Genomic DNA, 17,061 nt, shown 5'->3' with positions numbered 1-17,061 from the left:
CCTCTGACACCGCCTGGTATAGAGGTCTTGAATGGCAGGAAGCTTGGCCCCAGTGATATACTGGGCCGTGCGCACTACCCTCTGTAGGGTCTTGAGGTCGGAGGCCCGAGCAGTTGCCATACCAGGCAGCGATGCAACCAGTCAGGATGCTCTCAATGGTGCAGCTGTAGAACCTTTTGATGATTTGAGGACCCATGCCAAATCTCTTCAGTCTCCTGAGGGGGAATAGGTTTTGTCTTGCCCTCTTTACGACTGTCTTGGTCGTATTTGTTCTTAATTGTCACCACCACTGGTCTTAGACTCCACAATATATTACTTTTTACATGTAAATTAAACTTAATATAAATTGTGACAAAATGAACAGTAAATTATTCAAAGAGAGAATGTAATGTGTTATTTCAGAAACAATCTCCATTCTTCATGTTAGCTGATTAATCCATTTACACAGTAATAGTCTTATTTAAACACTCCCACACCCAAAAAACAATAATCATGTTTTTCAATATAATACTCAACAATCCCGATAAAAAGTTCAAATACCATATAGTTCAGAATGAATCGCTTTGTGTTAGACATAACCGCTAATGACGTCACTGAGAGTTGGGGTCAGATCTTAGTGGCAGTCACTTCAAGGTCACACTCAAGGTGTTAGCTACTGTAACCTAGTGCGTCAGCTGATGATGTGCGACAACGCCTTTTGATTGTCAGATAATTTCATAATAATCACATTTGTTGCATTGAGTTAAGTGTTGAAAGTCTCTGATGCACCAGTAGTGCTGGATGTTGGAGCTGCTGAAACGTTGAAAAAGTCTGGAACAGTAGGAACAATAGGTCAAACAATGGCACTACATACAGTAGTAGAAGGGCAACTTGTGCCCAATTACCTAAGAGTATTGCTTTATACTATAGACTTACTTCTCCTCCGTATCCGGAAAAATCCCAAACCACTTGACGATGTTGCGGCACTTGTGGTCTGAAACGAGAATATAATACAACACTTTCAATACTAGCTTAAAGGTAGTAAACTTCCTGACATGTTCAACACAGTGATAAATACAATAAAATGGTCATATGAGTAAGCATAGACAATAGTGTAATAAACCTGTTGTGGCCAGCAACAAATAATTTAGATTTATAACATGTTATACTTAATTATAAACATGATCATGCTATATTATGCAGCCATGTGGTTTGAAAAAAGCCCTTACCCTTGTGCGGTTGGAGGACACTTGTGACCTTCCTGTCAGAGCTTCCCGGATCTGAAAGCACAGACAAGGAGTTCATCAAATATATGAATTGTCAGAACACAGCACATTCCAATACATACAGTAATATGAGGGGTATCAGTAAGTGTGGCAGGAACATACCTTTTTGTCCAAAAGTGTTCCAAATACCAAGATGAACAAACCCTTTGAATGATAACATGGCGAAGGATGGAATTACTACACCAAAGTCCAGAATATTTAATTGTAAACATTCATCCAAATCTTAACTTAGTATAACAAGCCATTGGGAATTGAATGCATTAAAAAATATATATATTTCAAGTCAATTGTATTTCACTGAGGAACAGTTATTTACTCGTGTTATTTAACTGAGTTAAATACCTGTAGTGAATTGAAGATTGCAAACACAATATGGATTCCTAGATTGTTTGGTGTAGTCATGGTTCCTACTCCTAGTCCCCAGGTAGTACCAAAGAAGGGAGTCAGAATGGCCAGACACCTGGCGATGACCACCACAGCATTTTTCTCATCTGGCTGGGTAACATCCCCCACACCTCTCCTCAGCATTTTGAACAGAACCACAATCAGGATCAAAAGGTTGATGACCACTATGGTCAGGGCAGGGATCACAAAAGCCAGAAGGGCCATTGACTCTGTCCAGTTGAGCCAGCAAACCCCGTCATTCCCTCTAATGTATTGTTTCCCTGGAGCGGTCACTGCAATAGTTATGACAGCAATGATGAGGGGAGCTCCATAGCCCAAAGAAAAACTGATGGCCAACATTGCTGGTTTAGACATGTGAGAGAAAACCATGACAGTCCGGTAGAGCAGCAAAAGGCCTGAGACCAGCATCCAGAAAAACAGAGCCAGGTAGAAAAAGTGGATGAAAAATGTTGCTGTGGAACACGCAGGTAGATCTTTGTTTTCATTATCGGAAATTGCTGCACCAATAATGAACCAAATGTCAGCAATCAGAAGGGAAAAGGCGATGTTCACTATAGAGACATGACGCATGTAAGATGTATTGTTTCCAGTCACAGCATTCCATACCAACATCTCAATGATGAGACACACGACCAAGCAACCCATTGATATGCCAACTCCAATGTAAGTGATAAAATCCAAAGCGACTCGTAACACAGCTGGAATGAAAGGCGACATCAAAATGGAGAAGGAGGTCAGATGATTACAGTGACAGGTGACAGTGCCATTCTTATCAGACTGCAGTTCACATCCTTCACCATCCCATCCTCCAAGGCCGCCAAAAAGGTTGAAGTTCCAGAAAACACACTGAGGATTGGCCAGTGTCTTGTTCAGTACGTCAAATCTGAAAGTCACATTCTTGATTGTGCCATTCACCTTCACTAGAACCACTTTTCCATTGATAGTGTTGACCCTGTTGTTCGGACTGCTGCTGTTTCTTGCAGGTAAAACATTATCCAAGGATTCAAATGTTATTATGGTGATTGAACTGAAGGAAGCTTCAGATGCCGGTATGTCTATCAGAACAGATGAGTTTAAATTGAATAAGTTGTTGACTGAGTTGTTGACTGTGGTTTTGTTTAAAAAAATGCTAGGCGTTGCTATGTCAACAAAGTCATCGGTAAGGAAATTGGAAATTGTTTCAACGGTGCCCAGTAATCCTGAGCTATCGTTTTTGGTGAGGTTGGTGTTTAGAACACCCCAGGAGGCTTTTGCTGCATTGGAAGTAAGTACACCTGCCGTGTCCAGGAAATTCTAGAGATCAAGATAGAAATCAGAATTAGTACAGGATTATTGAAATCCTAATAAAAATGATGCTGTATGTGCTCTAATTCAACTTTTAAGGGTGTAATACTAAATTAATATTATAATATCTTTGAATGGAGTGTTTAAAAATTTCAAGTGATGCTGTTGATGTCAACATACCTTCATCAATGGTTTGTTTATTGGGGTACTTCGGGACACATTTGCAACATTTTTTAGAATATTTACAATAGTAGAAATAGTTGCAGGTGATTCAACTATTCTACCTAGGCGGTTAAAAGTGCTGTTGCGGAGTCTTTCCAAAAAGACTGGAAGACCAGTCCCCACTAAAGCCTGTGTGGATTTAAAGTGATGAAAGAAAGATAAAATACAAATTAATTTCAGGGTTGATGCTATACACAGTACTGTAACAAAGAAATACCATCATTACTAAACAATTTTTATGTAGAGTATATTTTATATCCAGTGAAAATTGTTAATATGTTAAGATATTACCTGAGATAAAGAAAAAAGGTTATCAATTTCTTTTAGGACACAGTTGTCCACCCGATCTGAAAAAGTTCCATTTTTGTTACAAATGGCAGTCTTTTCACCCACTTCATCCGGTTTGCAGTAAACTACAACTTTCTCATCAACTTGTCCATTGCCATAGATCGTATCATTCAAGCAGGTTAACTCTGGAGAGAAATGGAATAGGATTTGTGAAATCATGACGTGAAAACATTACTCCACATATACAGCGGGCGAAAAAAGTATTTGATCCCCTGCTGATTTTGTACGCTTGCCCACCGACAAAGAAAGGATCAGTCTATAATTTTAATGGTAGGTTTATTTGAACAGTGAGAGTGTCACGTCCTGGCCAGTATAAGAGTTAATTGTTATTGTAGTTTGGTCAGGACGTGGCAGAGGGTATTTGTTTTATGTGGTTCAGGGTGGTGTGTTAGTTAGGAGGGCGTTTGATTTATTATTTCAGGGTTTTGAGTTGTGGTCTATGTTTATGTATTTCTATGTGTAGTCTAGTGAGTGTGTTTCTATGTTGGGTTAATTGGGGTGGACTTCCAATTGAAGGCAGCTGTTTGGTGTTGCCTTTGATTGGAAGTCCTATTTTAGTTGGGTGTGTTTGTCTGTGCATTTGTGGGAGATTGTTTCTTGTTTTGCTGAGTGAGCCTTTCAAGACTGTTTCGTCGTTCGTTTCGTTTTGTTATTTTTGTATGTTCATTTTGAGTAAATAAATGTCAAGATGAGCGTACACATACCTGCTGCGTTTTGGTCCTCCATTTCCAACGACAAGCGTGACAGAGAGACAGAATAACAACAAAAAAATCCAGAAAAACGTATGTCAAAAATGTTATAAATTGATTTGCATTTTCATGGGGGAAATAAGTATTTTACCCCCTCTCAATCAGAAAGATTTCTGGCTCCCAGGTGTCTTTTATACAGGTAACGAGCTGAGATTAGGAGCACACTCTTAAAGGGAGTGCTCCTAACCTCAGCTTGTTACCTGTAAAAAAGACACCTGTCCACAGAAGCAATCAATCAATCAGATTCCAAACTCTCCACCATGGCCAAGACCAAAGAGCTCTCCAAGGATGTCAGGGACAAGATTGTAGACCTACACAAGGCTGGAATGGGCTACAAGACCATCGCCAAGCAGCTTGGTGAGAAGGTGACAACATTTGGTGCGATTATTCGCAAATGGAAGAAACACAAAAGAACTGTCAATATCCCTCGGCCTGGGGCTCCATGCAAGATTTCACCTCGTGGAGTTGCAATGATCATGAGAACGGTGAGGAATCAGCCCAGAACTACACGGGAGTATCTTGTCAATGATCTAAAGGCAGCTGGGACCATAGTCACCAAGAAAACAATTGGTAACACACTATGCCGTGAAGGACTGAAATCCTGCAGCGCCCGCAAGGTCCCCCTGCTCAAGAATACATATACATGCCCGTCTGAAGTTTGCCAATGAACATCTGAATGACTCGGACAACTGGAATATATTAATAATGGATTATTGATTCATTTACCTTTATTAGATAATTCTCTTATCAGTACCTACGTTTGCTAGCTAGCTAGCCAGCCAGCCCACAGAGAGTACATTGCATTGTGGATTTTGTAGTCGACTTGAGCTGCAACAGATTTCTGCAATGATTTTCCATGTTGCTACCAACCTTATTATATCGCCAAAATGAATCACTTGTTCACAAATATATTGTTGTCATATATTAGTGTTATTTAACACTGTCACTTCATTTAACACTCTTAATGATTTAACCTTTTTTTCAATTTTCTCCTAAAATGACATACCCAAATCTAACTCTCTTGCTCAGGACCTGAAGCAAGGATATGCATATTCTTGATACCATTTAAAAGGAAACACTTTGAAGTTTATGGAAATGTGAAATGAATGTATGAGAATATGATAGAGATCTGATAAAAGATAATACAAACTAAAAAAAACATGCGTTTTGATTTTTGTTCCATCATCTTTGAAATGCAAGAGAAAATATTTTTTTTCAATTTCTGCCACCCTATGGCAGCAGTGTGTGTGCAAAGTTTCAGACTGATCCAGTGACGAATTACATTACTGCACAATATTTTGTATCAAGTCTGCCAGAAGTGTGACAAATTGGTCAATTGATACATTTTTAAGTACGTAACTATAGATAACATACAAAAAAGCTATGGTCATAAAAACATTTACGTTTACACATTCCCAGGAATGTCATACATGATGGATCATTAGCTTTTACACTAACTTTCACACATCTAGATGGCCAGGTGGAGTTGGTTTGGAGTCAGAGACAGCAGTGGGGTCAAACTGTGGACCCCAGTTCCTACATTTGAATATGAAAAATGGACTTTATCAAACAAACTATGCTACATTTTATCTCTGGGACCCTCAAGATGACAAATCAGAGCAAGAATATTGGATGTAAGTACATTATTTACCTTCAGAGGAGAATATATCAAACCAGTTGCCGTGATAAAGGTTTTTGTTGTTTTACACTCTCCTCAAACAATAGCATTGTATTTTTTCACTATAATAATTAATGTTAATTGGACACTGCAGTTAGATTAACAAGAATGTATGTTTTCTGCCCATATAAGACATGTCTATGTCTTGGAAAATTGGCTGTTGTAATGCACGTCATTCTAGCTCACATTAGCAACAAATGTCCCAGTTTAGGGACACCCATCCCATAGAGGTTTTAAAGGAATGAGTGGTTTTAGGTAAATTTTTCCTTTAAGATAGAGGGGTTAGGTTAAATGCGGGAGACACATTTCAGTTGAAAGCATTCAGTTGTACAGATGACTAGGTATCCCCCTTTCCCTTTTCCATTCCCTTTGGTCGGGTCATATTCGGAGGTTGGTCGGGTCAGGAGGTTGGTCGGGTCATATTCGAATCACATCATCGACAACTTTTGCATTTTAGCAACTGTGCGCCTACTTAATAGTTTTTTAGCTACTTTGCAACTACTTGGCATGTTAGATAACCCTTCTCCTAACCCTAACCTTAACGTGAACATGAACGTTAACCTAAAACCTAACATTAACCTTAGCTTCGCAAATATTTGCCAACTAGCCACCTAGCTAATGTTAGCCACAACAAATTGTAATTTGACACATATCATACGAATTGTCATATGTCACATATCATGCAAAATGAAGGATGGACATTCACAAATTAATACATACCATATGAAATGTAACTTATTATACTAAATGGAGTGAGACCAATTTACGTTTATATCTACCCCTGAGTCCAGGTTGACACTTTACATTACAGCACATGGACATTGTGATAAGGATGAGGGAATATAGTATACTCACAGTTTGATCAATATCTTTGAACATTGCATTATTTTCATCATTGAAGTTAGAGTCAAAGGTGATAGCCATAGTAAATTGTAGGTTCAGTGTGTTTTCTAAAACAAAAACAGAACAAAATATAAGAATGCGAAAGTTAAAATTGTAATTACACATTTGTATAATTGAGGTCTCATACCGGAGGGTGTCGTTGGAGTTGCTGAACTTGCTGTTGACTGTTTTGTTGTTGGTACTAGGGCACAGTGGAACAGAAAAACAATATATTGAACACATTGGTGTAACTGGAATATTGGTTATGTCAAACTTCTTTCAACCATGTAACAAGGAAATATGTCAAATTAAATGAATTTAAAGATTTGTATACTTGATGTAGTACTGGATGGTGTCATTGTAGTTGTTGATCTTTCTGTGGATTTTTTTGCTGTTGGCACAGAGGTACAGTGGAACAGAAAAACATTATATTTAACTCAATGGTGTAACTGGAATATTGGTGATGCCCGACTCAATAATATAACAAGGAAATACCGTAGGTCCAATGAAATGACATTACTGATTTGTTCCTTTGATGTTATACTGGAGGGAGTTGTTGGAGTTGTTGAACTTGCTGTGGACTGTTTTGTTGTTGGCACGAATGCGTAAAAGTATTTACTTTACTGACATTGCTGTGTATCACTGAATGATTGCATTTTGATTAACAGAGTAGTTATGTACAGTAACTACTGTGAGAGAAAACTTCGTATTTACCTGATTTGTTTGATATTAATACTTAACAAATAGTAAGACATTTTTGTTCTACTAATGATGTGTTTATATGGTCTCCACTCTAGCTCCCTGCAGCTAATCTGGGTGTCAGGAATCCCGCTTCCTGAGTCTGTTTCTGCCTGAGATGACTGTTTTTGTTTAAGTGTTGTCTAAGGTTCCTGAACGCACCCTGTCTGGTTGCCAGGCAACGAGGTTAGGCGGGAGATCTATTTCTTACTCGCACCTGCATCTCATCAACCTTCTGCACACCTGGTCCTGATCTTCACCTCTTCTTAAACCCTGAGCTGACATCCATTCCCTGCCGGATCGTTAGCAACGAACAGTATGTTGTGCCAGCGTATCAGCCTCATGTTTCCTGAGATAGTTTTGTTGTTTTGTGCTTGTTACTGGTTACTCACTCCCGTTTACTCTGACTACAGTCATTCTCCCGGAACATTCAACTCCCTTGCCTGGCCGTCGGTGGATACAGTGACTGCATTGGATCAACCCATTTACTCTCATCAACTCACCTCCGCTGCCGCTCCGTCTGCTGGATCACTCAAATTACACATCAAGACTACCAATAAATACTCACCTTCATTTTACTCACCTTGTCCTGGTCTGCTTCTGTCTTAGAGAATCGTGACAGAACGATCCGGCCAAAAATGAACCCAGCGGACCTGGACTCCGTTCGCCATGCCATTACCCATCAGGGTCAGATGTTGGGACAACACAACACGGCGCTACAGGAGATCGCGCTTTCAGTTCAGAATTGTTCTAATATTCTGACGAATATCCAGGCTCAGTTCAGTTTGCCTGCGGATCATCCACCACCTGCTTCACCCCTCTCACCTGTCGCTTCTGGAGGGGTTTCCTTCCGTGAGCCCAAGGTTCCGACACCAGATAAGTACGAAGGGGATTTGGGAAAGTGCCGTTAGTTTCTTATGCAGTGTGGATTCGTTTTTGATCTACAGCCCTACTCTTACGCCACAGACAAGGCTAGGATAGCCTTTGTTATTGAACTGCTGCGTGGAAGAGCTCTGGAGTGGGCATCAGCCATATGGGAACAACAGGACACCTGCATGGGGTCATACCAGGAGTTCACGGCAGAGATGAGGAAACTCTTTGACCACCCTGTCCGAGGTAAGGACGCAGCTAAGCGGTTGTTCTCCCTTTGCCAAGGAGCTCGCAGTGTGGCCGATTTTTGTTATTGAATTCAGGACATTGGCTGTGGAGAGTGGGTGGCTCAAGGATGAGTTGATCTCCTATCCTGAGTCTAGGGACCTGGACAGTCTGGTAGCATTAGCTATTCGGGTGGATAATAGAGTCCGAGAGAGACGGAGGGAGAAGCAATGGGGCACGTCCAATCCTCAGCACCCGTTAAATGGCTCGGCTCGCTAAAGGTGGGAAGTCTTTTAGCGAGCCAGTTTCAACCTCTCAATAGTCCTGTTAGACCTCTTTTTCCTGCTACCCTCATGAACAAGACTCAGAGTTTAGCGATTAACACATTTATCGACTCAGGTGCAGATGGCAGCTTTATAGATGCCGACTTAGTGGAACAGCTGGGGCTTTCTAAGGAGAAGCTACCGGAAGCCATTGAAGCTACAACTCTGAACGGCAGTAGTCTGGCACGTATCACTATGAGGACTGAACCGGTTAAGATGTTGGTGTCAGGGAATCATTCAGAGGTTATATCCTTCTTCATTTTGCCTTCTTCCCATGTTCCTCTGGTTCTTGGATACCCCTGGCTGAGAAAACACAATCCCACATTCGATTGGGTGACCGGCAAGGTAACTAGTTGGAGCACTGAATTCCTTGCTATCTGTCTGAGGACAGCCTGTTCCCATTCGGTTCCCGGTAAGGTCAGTGATTCTAACTCCCCTGAATTGCCCCTGGTTCCTGAAACATATCACGAATTGGGTGAGGTGTTCAGTAAGCAGAAGGCACTGTCACTTTCTCCCCACCGACCGTATGATTGTGCCATTAACTTGTTTCCTGGAGCTGTCTATCAGAAGGGACGATTATACAGCATCTCTCGACCTGAACGTGAGGCTTTGGAGACCTACATAAAGGAGTCTCTAGCTGCTGGTCTCATTCGTCCCTCGTCTTCACCACTGGGGGCAGGAATCTTTTTTGTGAGTAAGAAGGATGGTTCTCTTCGACCGTGTATTGATTACCGGGGGTTGAATGATATTACGGTTAAGAACAAGTATCCCCTGCCTTTGATGAACTCTGCTTTCGATTCTTTACAGGGTGCTACGGTGTTTACTAAACTTGACCTACGCAATGCGTATCATCTGGTCCGGATCAGAGAGGGGGACGAGTGGTTGACTGGTTTCAATACACCGATGGGTCATTTCGAATATCTGGTGATGCCGTTTGGATTGACCAATGCTCCTGCAGTGTTCCAGAGCATGGTTAATGACGTATTGAGAGATATGATCGGTCTGTTCGTGTTCGTTTACCTGGATGACATTTTGATTTTTTCCAAGGAGCATTCCAGCCACGTCCAGCATGTCAGGCAGGTTCTGCAGCGATTGCTGGAGAACCGCCTGTTTGTGAAGGCCGAGAAGTGTGACTTTCACGCCCACACTACATCCTTCCTCGGGTACATCATCTCCCAGGGAGAGATAAAGATGGACCAGGAGAAGGTTAGGGCAGTTCTGGATTGGGCCCAGCCTGATACGAGATTGCAGCTCCAGAGGTTTCTGGGGTTTGCGAATTTCTATTGTTGGTTTATCCGAGACTACAGCCGTGTGGCCGCTCCATTAACTGCTCTGACTTCTAGCACCAGGACCTTCAGTTGGAATCCGGAGGCAGATCGTGCGTTTCTGAAACTGAAGAGTCGATTCACCAATGCCCCGATTCTCTCTCAACCTGACGCTGCCCGACAGTTTGTCGTGGAAGTGGACGCGTCTGATGTGGGGGTTGGCGCCATTCTGTCCCAGCGAAGATCCACTGACGGCAAACTCCATCCCTGCGCTTTCTACTCTCGTCTTCTGTCGTCGGCGAAGAGGTATTACGATGTGGGTAACCGGGAGCTTCTTGCAGTGAAACTGGCATTGGAGGAGTGGCGCCACTGGTTGGAGGGAGCGGAGCAACCGTTTATTGTCTGGACTGACCACAAGAATCTAGCGTACGTGCAATCGGCTAGACGTCTCAACTCGCGTCAGGCCAGGTGGGCTTTGTTTTTTGGACATTTTAATTTTTCCCTGACATTCCGACCTGGATCTAAGAACGGCAAGGCGGACGCCTTGTCCCAGAGATTCTCCAAGACTGAGGAGAGTGGGGCCAAGACCGAGACGATTCTTCCCCAGAACTTCGTCGTGGGAGCTGTCACTTGGAGGATTGAGGAGGAGGTTCTGGCAGCCCTTCGGACGCAGCCCGGTCCCGGTAACGGTCCACCCGGTCGGTTGTTTGTGCCTGAGTCTGTCCGGTTTGCTGTCCTCCAATGGTCCCATGCCAGTAAGACGGCTTCTCACCCTGGTGTGGCTCGGACGATGGCGTTACTACGCAGACAACTTTGGTGGCCTGCCATGGGAGAAGATACCCGGGGGTTTGTTGCTGCATGCCCAGTATGTGCACAAAATAAGAGTGCCAATCGGGCCAGTTCTGGACTTCTTCACCCCCTACCTATTCCCCGGCGACCATGGTCGCATCTGGCTCTAGACTTTGTTACGGGATTGCCCTCTTCTGAAGGGAACACGGTCATTCTGACTATTGTGGACAGATTCAGCAAGTTCGCCCACTTTGTACCCATCTCCAAGCTTCCCTCTGCCTCCGAGACGTCCGAGATCCTGGTTAGGGAGGTTTTCAGGGTCCACGGGTTGCCCAGTGACATTGTTTCCGACCGTGGTCCTCAGTTTACCTCTGCTGTCTGGAAATCCTTCTGTTTGGCCATTGGAGCTACAGTCAGCCTAACATCTGGATTTCACCCCCAATCTAATGGTCAGGCAGAGAGAGCCAACCAGAAGATGGAATCCACGCTGCGCTGCCTTGTCTCCTCCAACCCCGCCTCTTGGGCCTCTCAGTTGCCGTGGGTCGAGTAATGCCCAGAATACTCTCCCTACATCTGCTACTGGGATCTCTCCCTTCCAGTGCCTGTACGGTTACCAACCTCCCTTGTTTCCTTCTCAGGAGAAGGATCTCGCGGTGCCCTCGGTCCAGGCCCACATTCGTCGTTGCCACCGGACCTGGCATAGGGCCAGAAAGGCTCTCCTTAGAGTTTCTGACCGTTATCAGCTCCAGGCGAATCGTCACCGGATTCCAGCTCCAGTTTATGCTATTGGAGATAAGGTATGGTTGTCTACACGGGATCTTCCTCTGCGGACGGAATCAAGGTAACTGTCACCTAAGTTCATTGGTCCGTTTGTGGTGGAGAGGGTGATTAATCCCGTTGTGGTTCGACTTAAGTTGCCTAGAACTCTCAGAGTCCACCCCACCTTTCATGTCTCCTGCCTCAAGCCTGTGCACCTCAGTCCTCTGCTACCCCCTCCGCCTCCTCCTCCTCCACCTCGGATGATCGGAGGTGGTCCAGTCTACACTGTGCGCCGCATTATGGATGCCAGACGGCGGGGTCGGGGTTTTCAGTATCTCGTGGACTGGGAGGGGTATGGTCCTGAGGAGAGGAGTTGGATTCCTCGGCGTCAAATCCTGGACAATACCCTCCTTACTGACTTCTACCGCCTCCATCCTGGCGCTCCGGGTTGTCCACCGGTGGCGTTCGTCGGAGGGGGGGTACTGTCAGGAATCCCGCTTCCTGAGCCTGTTTCTGCCTGAGATGACTGTTTTTGTTTAAGTGTTGTCTAAGGTTCATGAACGCACCCTGTCTGGTTGACAGGCAACGAGGTTAGGAGGGAGATCTATTTATTACTCGCACCTGCATCTCATCAACCTTCTGCACACCCGGTCCTGATCTTCACCTCTTCTTAAACCCTGAGCTGACATCCATTCCCTGCCGGATCGTTAGCAACGAACAGTATGTTGTGCCAGTGTATCAGCCTCATGTTTCCTGAGATAGTTTTGTGCTTGTTACTGGTTACTCACTCCCGTTTACTCTGTCTACAGTCATTCTCCCGGAACATTCAACTCCCTTGCCTGGTCGTCGGTGGATACAGTGACTGCATTGGATCAACCCATTTACTCTCATCAACTCACCTCCGCTGCCGCTCCGTCTCCTGGATCACTCAAATTACACATCAAGACTACCAATAGATACTCACCTTCATTTTACTCACCTTGTCCTGGTCTGCTTCTGGGTTCTGTCTTAGAGAATCGTGACACTGGGCGTATGATCACTAGAGATAGCTTGAGCTGACAATTGATCTACAGCTCGCATTCCATAGACAACATGTGGTGGGTGTAACCGAGATAGAGAGAGCCTGGAGCAGTAGAACCAAACCCTATTTATTCCTTATCTTCCTGGCATCTGTGAAACTAATCCGGGCTCGGGGTTAAAACAACACCAGGTGCAGATAACCACTAGATAAACCCAAGGTGGCTTACCATGCCCCCAATCTGCCTGGGAGGGGGGAACCAGCCATGACTAAGCATTTTTAGTGTCAGCTATATAAGAACCAGCAGTTTCTGTAAAGGTTAAGCTCTCTGCAACACACTCAAGAGTGTGGGGTCTACAGTTTCATTATTGCAATAATTAATCAATGTTAAATAAAGATTGTTAGAATTATTGTAATTGTCCATTTTCGACACTGTTACATATATTTGAAATACATAGATTATTGTGTAAAACCAGTACTTGCTTCCTCTTCTGCTGGAAAAGGTGTGGTAGCAGAGAAATGTGAGATGATTATGATGGCTTGTTCTCTAACCTGTTTTACAGCTTTTTGTCTTACAGCTGTAGGTCTCAAGTAAATATGCAACCATGGATAACACCATGGCAAGTTCATCTTACTAAGACTCTAATTAGTACAATAACACTGTTAATTAAATAGTCATTAGTAACTGTCTCATACCTGGTGTTGGAGATGGTGTTGTACAAGCCGTCAGATCTATGTGGTAAAGGAGATAAGGGTAATCTTCAAGTTTAAATGTTGCTGAACGAATACATAAACATTGATTAAACTAGCACAGTGGAGGTGGTAAGGAAACAGTTACTTGTGATTGGCTGACAAAATGGTCCATAAGGAGGAATGGCTTTGATACATCCACAGGAGTCATCAGTAATGTCACAGGACCCATAAGAGAGACACTGGTCACATGACCAACCATACTGATCCTCACATCTGCATGTGCTGTTTGGGTAGCATGCTGTGAATGAAAGGAGAGTGGATGGAACATCATCATATCAATGTTTTCTGTGAAACCAACTATTTGAAAATATCTGAACCAGTTCTTGAATATATTACAAAGCACAAGGAATTAAAACTCAAATGAGCATCAGCAACAGAAACCTCTTACCAGTAGTGAAGTTCACGTCCGTTACATTTAACAATTTGGAGATCAGGACAGGGTAGGTCAGGCCATTCACACTGGCCCTAAGTACATCTATCAATGTAGCTGAAATATCTGTCATGTCCAACTCAATTTCAATAATTTCCCCATAAGTGGTTGATGACTCTATGGAAAATTAAAATTAAATAAATCATGACAAGCGTGTCTATTATTTTCAGTAAATGGAATCTATTGCTTGAGTAACTTCTTGGAATACCTGCTGTAGTAGTTGGACTTGGACAAGCAGTAAGATCTGTTGGGATTAGGTAAAAGACGTGTTATCAAGAAGAACTATGCAGCTGGGAGAAATTGCCAAAAACAATTACATACAACTACAACAACAGGTGCAATGTCAAACACCAAGTGGATGTGAGAATCAAATAGTTACTTGTGATTGGCTGACAGAACTTTCCATCAGAAGGATAGTCATTGAGACATCTACATATTTTGCCATCAACGATCTCATCACAGGACCCATTGGAGGAACACTGGTCACATGACCAACTATACTGGTCCTCACATCTGCAGCTGAATCCAGTGGAGCCTGAGAAGCATTCTGTGAATGGAGGGGAAGTGGATTGAACATCCTCAACATGGAGATACAACGTTTTCTTCTGATACCAACAACGTCCAGGTTAGTTTTTTAAATACACTATTTACTAACACATGAGCCCTGTAGGTCTTGAACCTTTTATAAAATGAAGGAAAAAAGAACAATTAAAAACTCTTACCGGTAGTAATGTTTATGTCTGTTACACTTAACACACTGGAGATCAGAATGGGGTAGGCTACATTTTTCACCTGGGACTTTAGGTAATGTATGGTTTCAAGTGGAATATTGTAGACGTCCAACTGAACTTCACCAACTTTCTCAACTTTCTCATAGATGGTTGCTGTCACTGTGGAAACAATTCAACTCAAGAGATCTTTATGGTCCCCGAAGGACAATTCTTGTGGACCATAAAAATCAATGTACAAACATAAAAACATGCACACAGCAAATATTCCGCACACAGCAAATATCCAATGGCAAAGAGCAGTGAGATAAATAATGACGTTAGTTGCTAAGCAAATTGTTATATTTGTTTTGGATTTGTGTGAACATAAACAATATTATATTTTTTTCAATTTTCTAGGGTGCCTTCAAGCACATTGTGGGCGGCAACGTAAGTTTGAGCAGACCAAGTGAAAACGAAACAAAACAGCTCACTCACCCTCTCGCTTTTCTCTAGAAGGAACTTGTGATCCATCAGTGGGTGATTCCTAATCAGAATAACATTGATTTGTATCATTGCGTCAAATGAAGTAGGTGTTTTAACACTCAAAGTCCCCTTATGTATTGGCATGGTAGATACACAGGGATGTGCAGTGTTATTACAATGTGGAAACAGTTACACAAATGTGCTGTTTTTGTAATTATAATGTATACATGCTGTAATTGCACCAATGGAACGAACAAACAAATCTGTTTTGAAACATATTATATTAATAGTGATACACCTAAAGATATGTAGCTCAAACAATATTATATTTCTCTGACATTGCTAAATATCACCTTGTGAACAATTTGTGAAGTTTGTGAAGTTTATTTACTGGCCTCTTACCTCTGATGTTACATTTGGAGTTTCCAAGCAATCTTGTTTTTCCAGACTACAGCAAAATACCAAGAGGACACTAAAGTACCACACTGTCTTTGGTGAGGCCATAGCTGTATGAATATAGCATAAGATAAACAAAACAAAACATCATACTGTCAATATTACACATTTGAGATTTTTCCCCCAATGGAATACCATATGGTGTGCAGATTGTGAGATAGCATTGTGCAAAAACATTCTACAATAAAACACAACTAAACAAGCATCAATTATGGTGACAGCTGAGGTATTTGTGTGTTGTTTTCTTGATATTTTTACTTATTAACCTAATTGGAATGCTAAGAAGAAAACATATGACTGACAAAATGGTTGGTCATGTCTCTGCTGCATTTCAGTGAATATATTAACCTAACTTTTCTGTACATACTGATCCAATCGCATTAAATGCAATTTAATCTGAAATTCATGCTCAAAATGACACACATAGCATGCACTCCTGGATCTGTATACTACATATGTACATATATATGAGATGAGAATGATTACTTATTATAATAATTGTGACAGTATCACAAGCACCATATGTTGTCTAAGAGTCCTTCATTTACTCTTCTGTATTCACATTGTTAAACCTTTAACAAATATTACATTTCTATTTATAACTAAACCCTGTGAAAGGTCATACTTAAAAATGAACTCAATCAAATTCTTTACATCATTTCAATATAAAATGTGGAAAGTACAATTATAATCTTACCCCTCCGACTCTCTCAATTGACTTCTCAAGGAAGGGCAAAAAGGTTTTTGTGTGTCTCTTGCCAATTTGCTACTGTACTCTGATTCAGAGGGGTTGGGTTAAATGCGGAAGACACATTTCAGTTGAATGCATTCAGTTGTACATCTGACTAGGTATCTCCCCTATCCCTTTCGCTATCCACATTCCACATTCCACATCAAAACATTCTATTAAATATAATAAGGGCACTCACTGTGTAAGACACCTGCTTGACAGGTTTAGGTTTCTCCTCTTTGTCCTTGAACTGTGAGAACATAGTTGAGTTGAGTCAGAATCTTGATTAGAATCCAAAAATGTGATCATATTACTCCAGTGCTAGCCTTATGAACTCAGGAAGTGTATGAAATGGATGGAAGGGGTGGTTGGGGGGTGAAAGGGAGGTGGAATTAGGGACGTGACTACAGGTTTGGTGGATTTTGAGGTGTTAATGGCAAGAGGGGACTGGGGGGACAAATTGATATATGGGAGAGTGGGGAAAGAAATAGGCTGCATTCCAATACCCTTCATCCAGAAGTGTTCACAATTTATACATTTTTTTACGTTTATTTAATTAGGCAAATCAGTTAAGAACAAATTCTTATTTACAATGACGATGGCCTACGAAAAGGCAAAAAGGCTTGTTTAAAAGCATTGGATTGGTGCAAGCATAATAGGGAGACATTCCACCACAGCA

At 42.2% G+C, this 17,061-nt stretch overlaps 2 protein-coding genes across 3 annotated transcripts; both read right to left on the bottom strand.

Moving 5' to 3' along the window:
* Positions 1-368: 368 nt before the first annotated feature.
* LOC115191966 (adhesion G-protein coupled receptor F1-like) lies at positions 369-3,671 on the bottom strand. Its single transcript, XM_029750035.1, has 7 exons — positions 3,468-3,671; positions 3,135-3,305; positions 1,608-2,963; positions 1,368-1,409; positions 1,209-1,259; positions 916-973; positions 369-810 (listed from the first exon to the last, which is right to left on the bottom strand). Exons 2-7 carry the CDS (start codon positions 3,138-3,140, stop codon positions 743-745), a joined length of 1,581 nt encoding a protein of 526 aa, XP_029605895.1. The 5' UTR covers positions 3,141-3,305; positions 3,468-3,671; the 3' UTR covers positions 369-742.
* A 1,858-nt stretch (positions 3,672-5,529) lies between these two features.
* On the bottom strand, positions 5,530-16,515 carry LOC115191955 (uncharacterized). 2 transcript variants are annotated; one of them, XM_029750025.1, is made up of 13 exons: positions 16,350-16,510; positions 15,599-15,702; positions 15,209-15,257; positions 14,726-14,893; positions 14,383-14,550; positions 14,212-14,247; positions 13,962-14,120; positions 13,659-13,811; positions 13,517-13,552; positions 7,168-7,224; positions 6,982-7,035; positions 6,807-6,901; positions 5,530-5,809 (listed from the first exon to the last, which is right to left on the bottom strand). In XM_029750025.1, exons 2-13 carry the CDS (start codon positions 15,698-15,700, stop codon positions 5,789-5,791), a joined length of 1,098 nt encoding a protein of 365 aa, XP_029605885.1. In that variant the 5' UTR covers positions 15,701-15,702; positions 16,350-16,510; the 3' UTR covers positions 5,530-5,788. The 2 variants fall into 2 exon arrangements, with proteins under 2 accessions (XP_029605885.1, XP_029605876.1); XM_029750016.1 differs by lacking the exon at positions 5,530-5,809 and having other exon boundaries at positions 6,315-6,901; positions 16,350-16,515.
* Positions 16,516-17,061: the final 546 nt, after the last annotated feature.

This window comes from Salmo trutta, chromosome 1 (genome assembly GCF_901001165.1).
Source record: "Salmo trutta chromosome 1, fSalTru1.1, whole genome shotgun sequence".
NCBI classification, from domain to species: Eukaryota; Metazoa; Chordata; class Actinopteri; order Salmoniformes; family Salmonidae; genus Salmo; species Salmo trutta.
The sequence above is the reverse complement of the archived record's forward strand: the minus strand, read 5'-3'. Positions and strand labels throughout refer to the sequence as shown.

Coding starts and splice junctions, on each gene's coding strand:
- LOC115191966 (XM_029750035.1), bottom strand. Junction 974..1,208: donor TGTCCTCCAACCGCACAAGG/GTAAGGGCTTTT, acceptor TTCTCGTTTCAG/ACCACAAGTGCCGCAACATC. Junction 811..915: donor TTTCCGGATACGGAGGAGAA/GTAAGTCTATAG, acceptor CTACTGTTCCAG/ACTTTTTCAACGTTTCAGCA.
- LOC115191955 (XM_029750016.1), bottom strand. CDS start 15,700: ATGGCCTCACCAAAGACAGTGTGGTACTTTAGTGTCCTCTTGGTATTT. Junction 14,894..15,208: donor TTCTAGAGAAAAGCGAGAGG/GTGAGTGAGCTG, acceptor TTGTTTCCACAG/TGACAGCAACCATCTATGAG. Junction 13,553..13,658: donor ATTTTGTCAGCCAATCACAA/GTAACTGTTTCC, acceptor TTTACCACATAG/ATCTGACGGCTTGTACAACA.